General features: G+C 43.9%; 2 protein-coding genes across 7 annotated transcripts; one reads left to right on the forward strand and one right to left on the reverse strand.

Moving 5' to 3' along the window:
* Positions 1-568: 568 nt before the first annotated feature.
* Positions 569-8,924, reverse strand: FAM217B (family with sequence similarity 217 member B). Of its 6 annotated transcripts, none has more exons than XM_032126695.1 (5): positions 8,840-8,924; positions 7,561-7,808; positions 6,270-6,375; positions 6,098-6,183; positions 569-5,694 (listed from the first exon to the last, which is right to left on the reverse strand). In XM_032126695.1, exons 2-5 carry the CDS (start codon positions 7,578-7,580, stop codon positions 4,506-4,508), a joined length of 1,401 nt encoding a protein of 466 aa, XP_031982586.1. In that variant the 5' UTR covers positions 7,581-7,808; positions 8,840-8,924; the 3' UTR covers positions 569-4,505. The 6 variants fall into 6 exon arrangements, with proteins under 6 accessions (XP_031982586.1, XP_031982582.1, XP_031982585.1 ...); XM_032126691.1 differs by having other exon boundaries at positions 7,556-7,808; XM_032126694.1 differs by having other exon boundaries at positions 7,556-7,767; positions 8,840-8,908.
* Positions 8,925-9,121: 197 nt separating this feature from the next.
* PPP1R3D (protein phosphatase 1 regulatory subunit 3D) lies at positions 9,122-13,174 on the forward strand. The gene has a single exon (XM_032126698.1). The coding sequence runs from the start codon at positions 9,780-9,782 to the stop codon at positions 10,701-10,703; it is 924 nt and encodes a 307-aa protein (XP_031982589.1). The 5' UTR covers positions 9,122-9,779; the 3' UTR covers positions 10,704-13,174.
* The last annotated feature ends 1,030 nt before the right edge of the window (positions 13,175-14,204 follow it).

Below are 14,204 nucleotides of genomic sequence, written 5' to 3' on the forward strand. Positions count from 1 at the left end.
GCAGTGCAGGGCAGGAAGGCTTGGACATCAGGAAAACCTCAAATAGCAGAAGGTTCTGATTGTAAAATTCTTTTGTGATACCTCACAGAGGAGCTTTGTAAAGCTTACTATAAAGATTACAGAAATAGCAAATCAAAGGGATTTTTCAGCAACAAAAAATTCTGGGGTTCCCCCTTTCAATCTCCATTTATTTTCCTCTGGATTAGCCTCAGCTGAACACTTGAAAACAAGTTATACCCGTTCTGTACTCCGGGAGAAATCCAGTCCGGGTTTTCCCTGAATCCATTCCGTACGCCAGGAGAAATCCCATCCGGGTTTTCCCCCATTCCATACTCCAGGAAAAATCCCGTCCGGGTTTTTCCCCCATTCCGTACTCCAGGAAAAATCCCGTCCGGGTTTTTCCCGCAGCCTGGATCCCGGATGGAATTGTCCCCTTTTTTATGGCTCCCCGTGTCCGGCAGGAGCCGGGGTGTGCTGAGCTGCACCCTCCACCCCACACTGCAACACTGGAATTTTCTCCAAGAAAATTCAGAGGTGCCATCCTGAGAGAAAACACAACCCAGCAACAAACAGAGCAGTATCTCACTTTTAATGTAGCAAATATACGGTACCTTTGAATTACAAGATCACTTTTCCATGGAATTACTAGCAAAAATATCCACAAAAAGTTCAAATAAATAAGAACACATGAATACCAACATCAAAAGCTGGGCTGCAAATCCTCAGTTAATGAAATTCAGTCCTTCCAGCGTGGTCCGTTTATTTTTCAAATGAAAAACCACTAATGCAATGGGAGCAACAAAGGCTCAATACCTTTAAAATAAGGCAAAACCCAGTACATTCTAGGCAATTTCATACTGTAGAAATTTAAAGTGTAATATCAGCTCCAAAAAAAGGTAGCACATACTGGCTGAAAAAACTGTCAAAATTCTCTCAGAGTTCTAAGAAGATCCTGTAAATAGCAAATACAAGGTAACAGTTACCTCAAAGAACAATGAATGAAACACAGAAAGGACATGAACAGTGACGGGATTAGGGCAGATTTCAGCAGTCTGGAGTCAAACAGGACAGTTTAGCCCAATGAAATCAGCACAAGCCTCCTCGCAGCATTATCCTGCTGTATCCAACTGAAAATGCGGTGGGAGAGGAGGCAGGGCAGGTAAAACTTTAACTGCCCTCAGTATGAGATGCAAGCAATGGAGAAAAAAGGAACATGTCAAGAGAAAAACAGTATTGCTTTAAATTTCTTCGTGTGATGCACTAAAAATACATTAGCATTACTAAGGAAAGCAGTTTATACATTTTGGAGTAAAATTCTGTTTCTTCACATCTAACAGGGTCATTTCACTGAAAACAACTGAGTTGTTCAAAGTTTATATGCATGTAACTCAAGTAAAATTTGCCTGTTTATTTAAAATGCAACCTGAGCATATTTGTTCTGCAGGTAATACTGCAGAACACAAAACCTTTACATTCTCTAGCAAAAAAAGTAAGTCACTCTAAATATCTCACATCACAATAATCTGTTCTTCAAGAAGCATCACCAGTGCTAGGCTCAGATCCACAAGATTGTATTGCTAAACCTTGCAAAAAAAAAGGATAATAACCACACAAACAATGTGCTGTGGACGTATCTTAATTAATTTTAAATTGAGTATATTTGATGCAATAAATTTTCTGCTCTGTTTAGAAGTGCTTCTAAAGACAATATCCAGCAATACAAAATGAAAGAAACATAAACCATAGTCCTCTTCATAAAAGGAGCTCTTTCCCTCTGTAGGCCCAGGATATGGTGAAGTTACAATGGATACGTAATAAAACCCAACCCTTGCAGGTCTGCTCAGGCCAAGAGCTGTTGTTGAGGCAAACACAGAATTTCTGGTTTTGTGTGTGAATAGAGACAAGCATGTCAGAAATAGCAAATCACTGACAGAAATTAGACTGGTGTGATTATCATGGGAGACAAACTTAATTGGCCAGATCCCACACAGACACGGAGCCCAAAGGTGAACAAGTTTTCAGACTTCTTTAAAGCTGCATCACCACTTCCACCTGCTTCACTTTTTAGTCTCCAACAACAGACTGATGTCCATAAGATGACAAACACTATACTAAAACCTTCCTACCTCTGTGACAAAACCTTTTTCCCAGTGCCAATCACCTTTGCTCTGGTCACAGCTGGTTGAAATAGGGTTTATTTATCCTTTAAGAAGTGCTCATGCAAAATGTGCCTGTATCTACATGCCCGCCTTACAAGCCAGGAAAGCTTCAATTTAGATAATTTAGCATCCAGCAATACTCAATGCTACAACAACATGCTGAATTATTTACTGTATCTAACAGAATTTGGTTTAAAAAACTGCTATTCTATTATTGCCTGGATCCTGCTCACCTCAGGTTTGGTGCTTTTAACAGTGAACTAGAATAGTGCATTAAATGCCTCATTACTGGCAAAGCAGCCCTCCTATTTTTCACTTCTGTTCATGTGATTAAGGAAAACTTGACTACGGCAGGCTTGCAGAATTTGGCCAGAGCTTGAAACACTACCACTGGGTGCTGGAACCTTTCATCTAAAAAAGCTGAAATACATGAGGCTGGACCAAAACAAAAGGGTGAAACAGCAACACTGGGATGTGCTGGTCCTCTGCAGCTGCTGGTGTTCAGTCCCATCCTGAGTGCCACCACACCTCAGACACAGCCAACTTCTCTGGTCTTTGAGCACGTAAGATTAAGTTTCACTTGAATTGCATAGAGCTGAATGTACATGCAACTACAATTCATATTAAGTGTAACTTTACAAATACTGATTCTGGAAATGTAATGGTGTCTTTTACATTCGTTTCCTTTACCAATTCAAAATTTCACGTTTGGTCTGCAGTAGACTACGGAAAAAAACCCTAAAAATATTTCTTGGACTATTCCTGAGCAACGTTTTTATGTACTGTAAAATACTCTACTTTATTACTACATTTCTTAATATTCTCACTTTTTAAACTACATATAAATCCATGCTTTGAAATTTTACAAAGCTAAAGATCTGGTAGGCACAATGAAAGATAGAAACAGCTAAGCATCTTAAAACCAAGATGAGCTCACCAAGAGAAGTGCAATTTAGCTATATACATAATGTACTCTTCAGTATTTGCTACTTTTTCATTTTTTTATCACAACATGAAGGATCCACTTGCAGAATCTGGTCCATCAGACCTCAGCTCACTTCTCATGAAGATTGTGACTGGTGGTTGAGGAGGAAAATATGCTGACCAGGATTTTAAAATGAAAGTAAAAAACATTCTTTAGAATTTCGTGTTAACATGATCCTGTCCTCAGCTGCTGTGATTGATTTGAAATCATAACAGATGAGCTGACACTTGAATATTCTCTGAACTGTCCTTTGTATTCTCTTGGATCTCACAGACACAAGAGAAGACAGAAGGCCCAAAGACAGGACCCAATCCTGGTTGTACAATTTCTTTGTGTAGGACATTTCCCCATCTCACCTCCCTAAACATTAAGAAGCCAAGCTAGACTGGACCACAGGATAGATAAGAGTCATCTTAGGTGACTGAAAATATGTATTCTCTGTATCAAAATACATCTTTACTTGAACTTACAACCTTTAAATCCTTCCCTTAAGAGTCTGCCTTTTATGTTTTGAGAGGCTACCACTTCTGAAATTCAGACCATACAGTCTCTGCTAAAAGCCTTAGCTGCATTACTCAAATATATCTATGTGCAGTTTGAAATTTGGTCATTTCCCCTAAATGACAAAAACCATCAAGGCCTACAAAATGAACTTCCAGGAAAACTGTCTGTAAACACAGTGAAGATTCCAGGGTATAAAAATACACATTCCATTTTCTTAATCTGTCATTATTGAAGCTGTCTGGTCCCTAATACTTTGTCTTAAAAAGAATTCTTTCTGCATTAAAATATTTCAAAACATTATCTCCATTCTTCTTCTTCTTCTCAAAAAAATATCTATTTCATAAAAAAAATCCAATTCATCATCTTCTGTGAAGAATTAAGAGTTGACTTTGCATAGATAACAGGCTCCATTATTTTATAAAAACAGCTGAGCCATTTCCATCAGAAAACACCACAATCAAACCTGTCTTACAAAAAGCACAGGTGGGCAAGGAAAAAGAGCGTGAACCCTATTCCCTCACACACAGCAGGGTAAGCACAAGGAACACCTCAGACTTCAAATGGCGCAGACAGGACGTTCTATACTTCTCTAAACTTCACACTGTGCTATTGTTATCTTCATTGAGCAATTACAAATATTTTTGAGGAAAGACCAATGGAAGACACTTCCCTTCAGGGAAAACATTTCCTGCTGGCTTAAGATCAAATGTATAGAAATGAGCAGTGCTGACTCAGAACCACGTGTCAGGAACACATTTTTCTCAGGATCTTCCTATGAAGAAAAAAAAAATTCTTCTGCACTGGCCAGATGCTTTCTAGCAGTCAAGAAGCATTAATATTCACTAATGAGTTTTCCCTCACTGAAATTTGCGTGGCATTTGCTTTGTGCCATTTGTTTTTATTTTCCTGTCCGCTGTTGGTTTTTTAGGAGGAACATAATTGCTGGCATTGCCATTTTTCTTTGGATTTGTACACGTGTATGTTTTTAAGCCTTTGATGGGAGCAGCTGCACCATGGAATGCTGGGGCTTGCTTGGGGGGTCTGATGTTACCAACACTTTGGATTTTAGAGCTGCTCTCAAGGGGCTGCAGACTGAGAAGCTGCTGCTTTGCACCTGGTTTCTTTTTCAGTTCACTCCTTATATCACCAGTTTGCCTCTGAGAAGATGCTGCACATCCCATTCTCTCAGGAAGTTTCAGGTGACCTGGATGGGAACGTACCTGGCGACTCTCCTCAGAGTATGGATCTGCCCTGTGCCCCAAACAGCTCCTGGGCAGCCTCGTGGCACTTTCCTGGGGCATTGCCTGCCTGCTGGGCACAGGGCTGAGCAAGGCTTTGCCTTTTCCAGGGCTCTTGAGGGCACGGGTGGAGCCAGGGGCAGTCTGGGGCCGGGCTTTGGCAGCTTTGCCCTTCTCACTCTGCACCGTCTGCATCTGCAGCCACTCCAGCTGCACCAGGCGCTCGATGTATTTCTCCAGAGATCCCGTGGGCTTGGGGCGGAAATCCGTCTTCCCTTCCACATGGACAAAGATGGCCAGCTGCTTCAGGTCCCATGAGTTGAAAGGGGGTGGGAGGAAGTCGGGGTAGTAATATTCAGATTCTTTAAATCCCATTTCAGGGACGTGTTCCAAACAAACTGGGTCAATTTCTTCAGCTCTGAGGATGAGTTCTGGTGGTGTGCAGGGAGAGGGGGGAATGGGAATCCTTTCTGAGTCAGAGAGGTCACTGGCACTATCATCTTCAGCATCTTCTTTAATAATTTGTACTGATTCAAAATCAAGAAACATTTCACCTACAGATGCTTCTTGCCATTTCGAAGAGCCTGGACTGGCTTCAGCATATTCTCCATGACTCTTTCCCAACTGTTCTTTTTTACTGCAATAAAAATGCTGCATTGGGACATCCTTAGCCCTACAGAAGCTTCCTTGTGTGCTGCCCTTTGTGCCAGGGGGGATCCTGTGCAGGAAGGAATCATTTTGCCTTCCTTCTGGTAGACTCCTCTTTGGTCCTTGTGCACTGTGCAGAGAGGTGCAAACACTCGGGATCCTAAAGGAAAAGGAAGATCATGTCCTGTTAGCATGGTCAGTGCCTTTGAACAGCAGCTTACAAAGGTCTTGCCACCCCTTCAAGGACGGGGATCTACAAGAGGGAAGCTAAAACTGGCACAGAAACCTAGTAATAGGAGAAATTAATAATTGCTGGTAGAGATAACAGTGCCTACTACTGATCTTGGGGTTTTTTTTTTTAGTTCTGATTTTGCTTGAGAACTCACAAAAGCAGGATAGCAAGTTTCCATTTTGATAACTTAGATTTGTTGTTCTCATAAATGCTGAACTTTGGGCCAGTGAAGTCAAATGCAAACCACAGCAGCCACAATTTCATCACAAGCATTTTGTACACCAATTTGAAATGACTACAAATAAAACAGATTATCTTAACATAAAAGTACCTTTTTGAGTGATTATTGCCATCCAGCTGGTTCCTTCCCTTCTTAAAAACACTTGGTTGGTGACCATCTTGAGTGTCATGGGAAATCTGAAGGGTTATGAAAGTTTGTGATGTTAGTGAGAAGCTGGCTTAGAGTAGGTACCCTTTTTATGTTAGAAAAAGAGACTATTTACCTTTTCAATGGCACTTGATACGTTTTTGCCTAATCTTCCAGGAGGAGATTTCGCATAAGAAATTGGTTTATTTAGTCCTTTGGTGCTGGGATGGCTTTTTCCATTACTGTAACCACAAAGGATTAAATAGAATATCAGATATAAATAGCAGCATATATGGGTGTCAGAATGGAAATAGAATAGAAGCTTAGAGTGCAACTGAGTTTAAAAAAGGGTTGATTGCAGTTATTCTTAGACTTAAAGTTCATCACAACTATGCCATGGCCACTTTTTACTTTTCATAGTACTAAGGCACTGCTGTATTTTTAATATTATTAATGCAAAAGTGACTAATTCTGTCAGATGGTATAATAATAGAATGTAGCCCTTATATAGAATCCTCTGTCAGAGGATCCCAAAGTTCCTTTGAAGATAATAAATATTACAGACTAGATATTTAACTACTGATTTCTACAGTACCTGATAGATGCTCCCATTGCAATTTACCAAAATTAATTATAAAGTACAATATGAAGGTCACTGCAAGCCAAATCTTGTTTGTCTTTCTCATTTGCATATTCCCTACAAAATTTAAAGGATTATTCCTTTGAAGATGAGTGGAAGTGAACAGGGAGCATAAGGTCTATTCTGATATTAATACGAACTATTTCCCAATGAAGGCATAAAAAAATCACTATTTCATGTTATAATGGGGTTGTGAAAATATTATTATGAGAAAAAGCTCATATGCGAGCAGAAGGAATGGCATTACTGATCTGGGCAGCTTAGAACTAAAACATACTTCCATAATTAAACCAGATACATTTCTGCATAAACACACAGAATAAATAAATCAGCATATTCTGTATGAATAAGAAGAGTGTTTGTTCTACAAACAGGAAATAATACTGATTTCCAAATGGAAAGCTTTAAAATATCATTTAAGAACAGGAATAATCAAACTGTGCCATCCTGTCTAATCTAGCTTTACTGCAGTTCTGTTAATTTGCCAGGCTGTACATCTCGTTCTCAGTTTTTATGTCAGTATAGCCAGATTTTGTTTTTAAAAACACATGATTTCACAAATTCAAGAGCTTATAAAACAATGAAACTAAGTCCTGTGCCTCCAGCATTGCTGCAGTCACCTCTGTGACCTTGTGACCTGCACGATCATCCTGCACAATCATTTCTGTCCCTGGGATCAGGGGAGAGGATGGCAGTGGGAACAGGACAGCCAGGCACTTATTAACTAAGCCACATTACGTTGACATTTCTGTAACCATAAAAAGAGAAATTAAGTTCCTTACTTTACCATTCCTTTGTGGTTTTCATTGGCGTGGCTGTGGCTTTCCTTCTGCTGTGTCTCTCTGTGCAGTAATAAGGGATATTCCTGAATGCCTGGTCCCATTATTCCTCTTTCCACAGGGTATCTGCCCCTTTAATGTTACATAATCTTCAAACGGCTCCAGTCTTTTGGCTTTGCAAGACTCAGTGTATCCAATGCAGACATCCCCACGTCCTGGAGATGCAGCCAACAAACAAAATCCTCTCGATGTGATTCTATTTCTAAAGCGGTAAGATAAACATAATCAGCTACTAAACTGTACTGGAAAACAGTCTCCTCCCCCAGCACTCGCTTAGTGGGAAGCAGCATCGTTCAATTTACTATTCCCAATCTATGGAAATACCTGAGGGTACGGCTGTGCTCCCAGAGCTTCCCGTGCAGTGTCATGTGCTCATCCCCATCCCCATCCCCACCGCTCAGCCTGCGCAGTTCCAAAGGGCTGCCTGGATCCCGGCGTCACAGCCCAACGGGGTGGGTGTTCCTGCTCCCAGTTTATGGAGAGCAGATGATCAACCCCCTGCACGCTGTGCGAGCTGAGTTGTCCTTTTTCTGTCAAAAAATGCGCTCTTCCGATATTCTTATAGGCAAATTTTGTATCCAGTACCTTTTTTCTTTTTCCAAAACAAATGTCTCATCAGCTCCTACTAAAAATACCCAGAGCAGCATCCATAGCTTTCTCTTACTTCTCAGGAGCTGCATTCCCGTACCAGGGAACTGCACGGTTCCAGGGGTGCACAATGGTCCGCAAATGTGACAGGTGACAAACAGGTCTCCTGGCCCACCTTTACTTCTATTGCAGTGCTGTTTATGTATTTATAGTCACATTAACGTTCGTAGCTATTTACACTTGATCCCGTCCTATCCCTCAAACGCTTTCCCGCATCCTGCCCCAGCCGCGCTCAGCGGAGCCGGGCCCCGGAGCGCCGCAGTCCGGCACCCGCACGGGGCAGAGCAGCGGCCGCGAGGGGCCAGCGCCGGGCGGGCAGTGCCCGGGATGGTGGCAGGCTGTGTCCTCAGCTATGGCAGGCAGTGCCCGCGGTGGACGGCAGCAGTGCCAGCAGGAGCAGGCTGTGCCCGCAGCGATGGCAGCTGTGCCCACAGCGCCTGCCGAGCCGGGCCCGCTGCGCTCCCTCCCGGGAGGCACCGGCGACTCCCGCCGCCGCTGTCACCGCGCTCCGCAAGGGCCGCTCCTTCACTCAGTGGCCGACCCCGCATTCCCCGGCGATCCTCACCCCCACTCCGGTACCTGCCTTTCCTCCGCGTCCGTCGCCAGCGGCAGCGGGGGCGGCGGCAGCAGCGCCGCCCGAGCGCAGAGCCTGGGGGCCGGGCCGAGGCGGGGCGGGGGAAGTGGCCCTGCGCCTGCGCCGCGCGTGCGGAGCGGAGCGGCCGCGGTGTCGGCCCGGGGGTCGGGGCTGCCCCCGCGGCCGGCGGGTCGGGCTGCAGTGGGGGCCGTGCCGCCCATGGGCGCTGTGGCGGCCCCGAACGCGGATCCGTCCCCCGCCAGCCGCGACACCGAGCCTGGCGCCGCGGCCGCGCCCGACAGCCCTCGCCCGCCCTCCAGCCTCTGCAGCAGCCCCGGCTCCCTCCCGCCCGACAGCCTCCAGGCCTTCCCCGGCCTCGACTCGCCCAGCATCCAGTGTGACAGCCTCGAGTGTCCCCCCTGCTCGTGCTGCTGCTGCTGCCGCCGGAGCGCAGGCTCGGCCGCAGCCAGCGAGGACAGCCTGCAGGCCCCTCTCGCCCGGGGCTCCGGCACACGGTGCTTCGGTGCGCACCTCGCCTCCAGCGACCTCTCCGACAGCCTGGAGTCCTTCATCCAGCACGACAGCCTCCAGTCGCTCTCCAGCCTGTGTGTGAGCTCCTCCAGTATCAGCGGTGATAGCCTTGAATCTCTTTCCGGCTTGAGCCTCGGGGCCACCACCCAGCACAGCGATCTCGAGTTCATCGGCCACTGAATCTGCCTTCAGCTTCCAACACTACGCCTTACTGCTGGCTCTCTGACAGCTGCCGTGAGAGCTGCCGGGCTTCTGCCCTTCGTTCGAATGTGACTTTGTTCCAGGTGATCCTTCTGCATCCAGTGCAATAACTTCAGACCTTACTGTGGTGCCATTCCCAAATTCAGTGCTTCAGAGCGGCAGTGCTCATTATTACCTGCAGTATTAACGCTGAATTTTTGTCACCAGTTAAGAATGGAAGTGCGTGGTCCTTGGAGGAATCCCAGCTACCTCTCAGATCTCTATGAGAACATGTTAAGGGCTGAAGGAGCAGTGGGACGAGGGCAGCAGCAGTCCCCAGCAGTCCATACAAGTAGCAGCAAGACTTTTTGGAGCAGTCCCCCAGCCAAGGAGAGCTCCCAGCCAAACCATCCTCCGAGCAGCACCCCCTCCAGCTGTGACCCAGCCCTGCGGCCCATCATCCGCCGCCGAGCGAGATCCCTGCCTACATCACCCGAGAGGAAGAAGAGAGCAGCAGTGCAGTGTCAGGAGCCCGGCTGCCAGAGCCGCATGAACCGGGTCAGGTTTGCTGATGCTTTAGGCTTGGAGCTCACTGAAGTGAAAGTCTTCCAGACTGGGGAGGATCCAACCATCCCCTTGCATGTCCTTTCCAGGCTCTCCATAAACTCAGACCTCTGGTACAGCAGCTTGAACTTGGAATTTACTATGCAATGCTTGGTCCCTGACTTCCAGCAGCCTGCAGACTGTCCGGATTTCTCATCCCGACTCCAGGAGCAGCAGGTGTGTCTGGAACGGGTGACCAGCTCAGATCTGGGGCTCAGTGGCACCATCCAGGTTCTCAATGTTGCTTTTGAGAAGCAGGTGTCTGTGCGCTACACCTTCAACGAGTGGGAAAGCCTCCATGAGGTGTGTGCTCATTGGCACCAGAGCCTCCCAGAGAAAAACGGGCAGGATCAGGTTGATGTGTTCACTTTCTTTCTTCCTGTGCCTCCTTTCCTTCTTCAGCTGAGCACTCTCGTCCAGTTTGCAGCAAGGTACCAAGTCAACGGCCAGGAGTACTGGGATAACAACAGAGGCAAGAACTACACCCTCACCTGCCGGACTCACCCCCTGAAGCTGCCAAGGGAATGTGAGGAGAGCTGGATCCACTTCATCTGAACAAAGGGAGTGGTGCCGAGCAGCGTGTCAGTGGTCTCGGTGGCACTCTGTCCCTTGGCGTGGCTCTCTGCTCCTATGGCAACAGTCTTCTTTTTGAAACCTGCCAAACCCGGCCAAGTGTCCTAGGGCTGAGAAGCAGCCAGTGACCTGTTCAAAACCTCTGGGAAAGTTAAAAATCTGTAGTGAGATACAATCATAGGAAGGCCATGTGGTTTTTTTGAGTGTATGAGTCATTGCAGAATGGTTCCAGGGAATGCTCTGAGGCTACCAGAGAGCAAAATAACACATCTCTTGTTGCTAGTGGTACTCTTGGTTGCATAGAATGTTTCTAACTGATCTCTCTTACCTTTTTCTACTGTTTGTTTTCTAAGTGGACAGTGTGGCTTTACAGGTTTTGTTTCTAATTTTGTTTATATTACTTCACCAAGTCAGGGCACTATTCCATTTATGCATAATTTGGATGGCAGACACTGTAGGGAGGACTTGTGTATATATATATATGTTATTAAGGCTGTAACCACGTTAAATATTGCCATTAATATTTGAGTCGGAAATTAAATGCTACTATGAGCAAAACATACACGAAAATGTACCATCAGCCCCTCTGTTTCCCTTGGGGAAAAAAATAAAAGGTGCCTTTTCTTATCTCCTCCTTGCAGCAGGAGTGATTGTTACCAAAGTGTGTGTAAGGCAGATCGCCTGGGGAAATTCTCTTTTCAAGTGAAGCCCAAGTAGGTTTTTCTCAAGGTGGTGGTACAGGAATTGTCTTCTCTTGGTGCACCTGTTTTTACTAAGGGAAACGTGAGCAATTTTGGACTCGTGTTGCAGTTGAAGATCTCAAAGCACTGTATGAATGCTCATGATTTTATCACCGTTGCTGGTAAAATTATAAATCAAGAAATGGATATGATATAAATATATATAAGGAAAAAAATAGTACGGGGAGCAGGGTACAGAGGCTTGGAATAGCATTCCAGAACCCTGAATCCTGGCAGTTCCCCAGTGTTCCAGTGCTACTGCAGAATTAACTTTGGCTTCTTTATTTAACTACTTGCCATTATAAAACAGTTGAACTCTTAAGACTGCAGCCTTTGCAACACAAGCTGGAACTTCAAAGCACTTAATTTGGTAAACTGCTACTTACATAGACCCATAAACAGAATCCCGTCTGTTAGAACAGGAACAGTGTTAGACCATCTTCCCATGCTTCTTGCTCTATTATTTTCATTCTGTGGTTTTAGTGTGGTTTAAGATATGCAACAGGCTTAACTCTCTTAAATAAAAGCTCGTCCATAATTGTTTCCATACATATTCATTACTGCATGGAAAGTTTAGCTTTATATGTGTAGCATAAACTTTCAGAGCTGGCTGGAAATATTAGAAGAGCTGTGTTTTAGGACTATGCTATGAAAATTAGGCCACTTATTTGGACATCTTACTTTGGATTGGTGTTTATTTATCAAAATCACAAGTTGTTTGTAAAATCACAGTTGTAAGCAACCCGTGGCCAATTATATATTAGTCTGAAAAGTCCACTGAGTAATTCTGGAAGTGCAGAAACACCAAGAAAATTAATTTGTCTGGCAACTGAATGCTGCTTCTTTGTTGTGATACCCATTTAGCAAAGCTGGGCTTTCAAGTGAGGAAGCTGCCTCATTCCATTGGTCTTTGGCTTTAGAGAAACCAGAGTCAGGAATGAGGATTCTGTGAGCTGCTGAGCACCTTTTGCAGAGTACTCAGAAAGCTCAATCCTATCTGAATGTGCATTATCCCAAGTTTCCTTTAGCTCTCTCTGCTGCTCTGCACTGCTGGAGGAGGACTGACAGTTCCATTCCTGCCAGTGCAGTTCTCTGGCTCTGCTGGCTCAGTGGAGCAGTGGAACTGAGAGCCATCTCCAGGTTAAGCTGCTAAACGTTCACACCAGTACTGGCACCTGTCACAGCAGAGCTGATATTTGCACTTAGGTTTTCTTGGCACTTCTGGTTGACGAAAATGGGATTAAGCTGTTTAGTGCTAATATGCACCTGTCGTGAAGGTAAACTTACACCACATTTGTATCTTCTCAGGACAACTTGACTGCTTGCACTGTTCAAATTGAGCACTTCCCTTATAATGAGGATTTTGTAAAAGTGAATTCTTCACAAGGGTTATCACCATACAATGCACTTTTAAAAACGTGTTTATTATTGTCATACAGTAAATGAATGTCTAGTAGTCCACAGTTTAAAGGTTCTTTCAAGCATGTTTTTTAAAGAAACATTAAATCCATGTAAATTAAAAGGGGTTGTGTTTTCTGATTAAATGTCTTGTCCAGAATAAAGTACATTACACAGTATATCTATAAAGCACATATGCTGGACAAAAAGTCTAGCAGTTGTAAAATTGCAAAGTGCTTAACTAATTTTTAAAAGCAATAATAAAACTATGGCTATTGTAATACAGAAGATTAAAATAAAAGCTTTTCACAATTTTCTGTTGTTTTTGTCAATGGTACTTCTGTTAAGAAAGCTCATGAAAAAACTTGAGTTGTCACTTAGAGAGCAGCATACTTAGGAAAGCAAGGTGGGTTTGAGTTGGTAAACAATGAACAGCACTTGATAAAGATACAGTGACTGGTGTATGGATCTGCAAAGATGATTAGGCTGCCACTTTCTACATGGGATCTGCTGTCCTTTCACCTCAGAGTTCTGTGCATGTATCACCTGCAGGATTGAGATCCAGTTTTGGAAAAAGGCTTGCCGCGACTTGATTCTAATACAGCTTCATGGAAGAGAAGAGAGAGGGGTTTTCCTCAAATTGCACTTTCTAAATCTGTGCTAGACTGTACTTCACACATTCATTTCTGGGCCTCACAATTGTGTTATTATTTGTTCTATTTTTTCCTTTCAGTTCTCCTTGCTGCAGCCTTTCTTCTCAAACCACATTCTCTTCCTGACAGGTTTCACGAGTATCTACCTGTGCTGTGTTAAGAGTGTCCATATGCAGTGCCTGATTTATCCTCCATGTGAAATGCTGCTCCTCTGGGGTCAGGCATTTACTTGATACACTTCAAGATTGGAATTATCAGTTGCCAGGTTTCTCCTAAAGCAAAATGGGGCCATTTAACTAGCAGACAGAATTAATAAAGATATATATTACCAATTACTTTTTAATCAGTGCTAGTAACTTCAGCACTGCATTGTCAGAGTTGCTTGGGGAAAAGATGATTATTGCAAATCAGTTTAAATACATGGGCCTGTCAATATTAAGTTGTTCAAAAATGTAAGATTATTTAAGAAAAGGATTGGTTTTTTCTGCAAACATCCAACTATCAGGTTTATCTTACAGGTTGTTAATGTTTTTTTTAATATAGGTGGTATTTTTACATTTAGTTTCAAATTCATAGCTTATTTGTATTTATTTTACAAAGAAAAAAATTGCAACTTGTAATGACAGTAGTATGTTTCTACAGTCAGAAACTACAGCACTTAATGTAGTGTATCATCCATGCTCAGTTGTACT

The sequence above is a fragment of the Corvus moneduloides genome, chromosome 17 (genome assembly GCF_009650955.1).
Source record: "Corvus moneduloides isolate bCorMon1 chromosome 17, bCorMon1.pri, whole genome shotgun sequence".
NCBI lineage: Eukaryota > Metazoa > Chordata > Aves > Passeriformes > Corvidae > Corvus > Corvus moneduloides.

Coding starts and splice junctions, on each gene's coding strand:
- FAM217B (XM_032126691.1), bottom strand. CDS start 7,656: ATGGGACCAGGCATTCAGGAATATCCCTTATTACTGCACAGAGAGACA. Junction 6,376..7,555: donor AACCACAAAGGAATGGTAAA/GTAAGGAACTTA, acceptor TTGTGGTTACAG/TAATGGAAAAAGCCATCCCA. Junction 6,184..6,269: donor TATCAAGTGCCATTGAAAAG/GTAAATAGTCTC, acceptor ATAACCCTTCAG/ATTTCCCATGACACTCAAGA.
- PPP1R3D (XM_032126698.1), top strand. CDS start 9,780: ATGGAAGTGCGTGGTCCTTGGAGGAATCCCAGCTACCTCTCAGATCTC.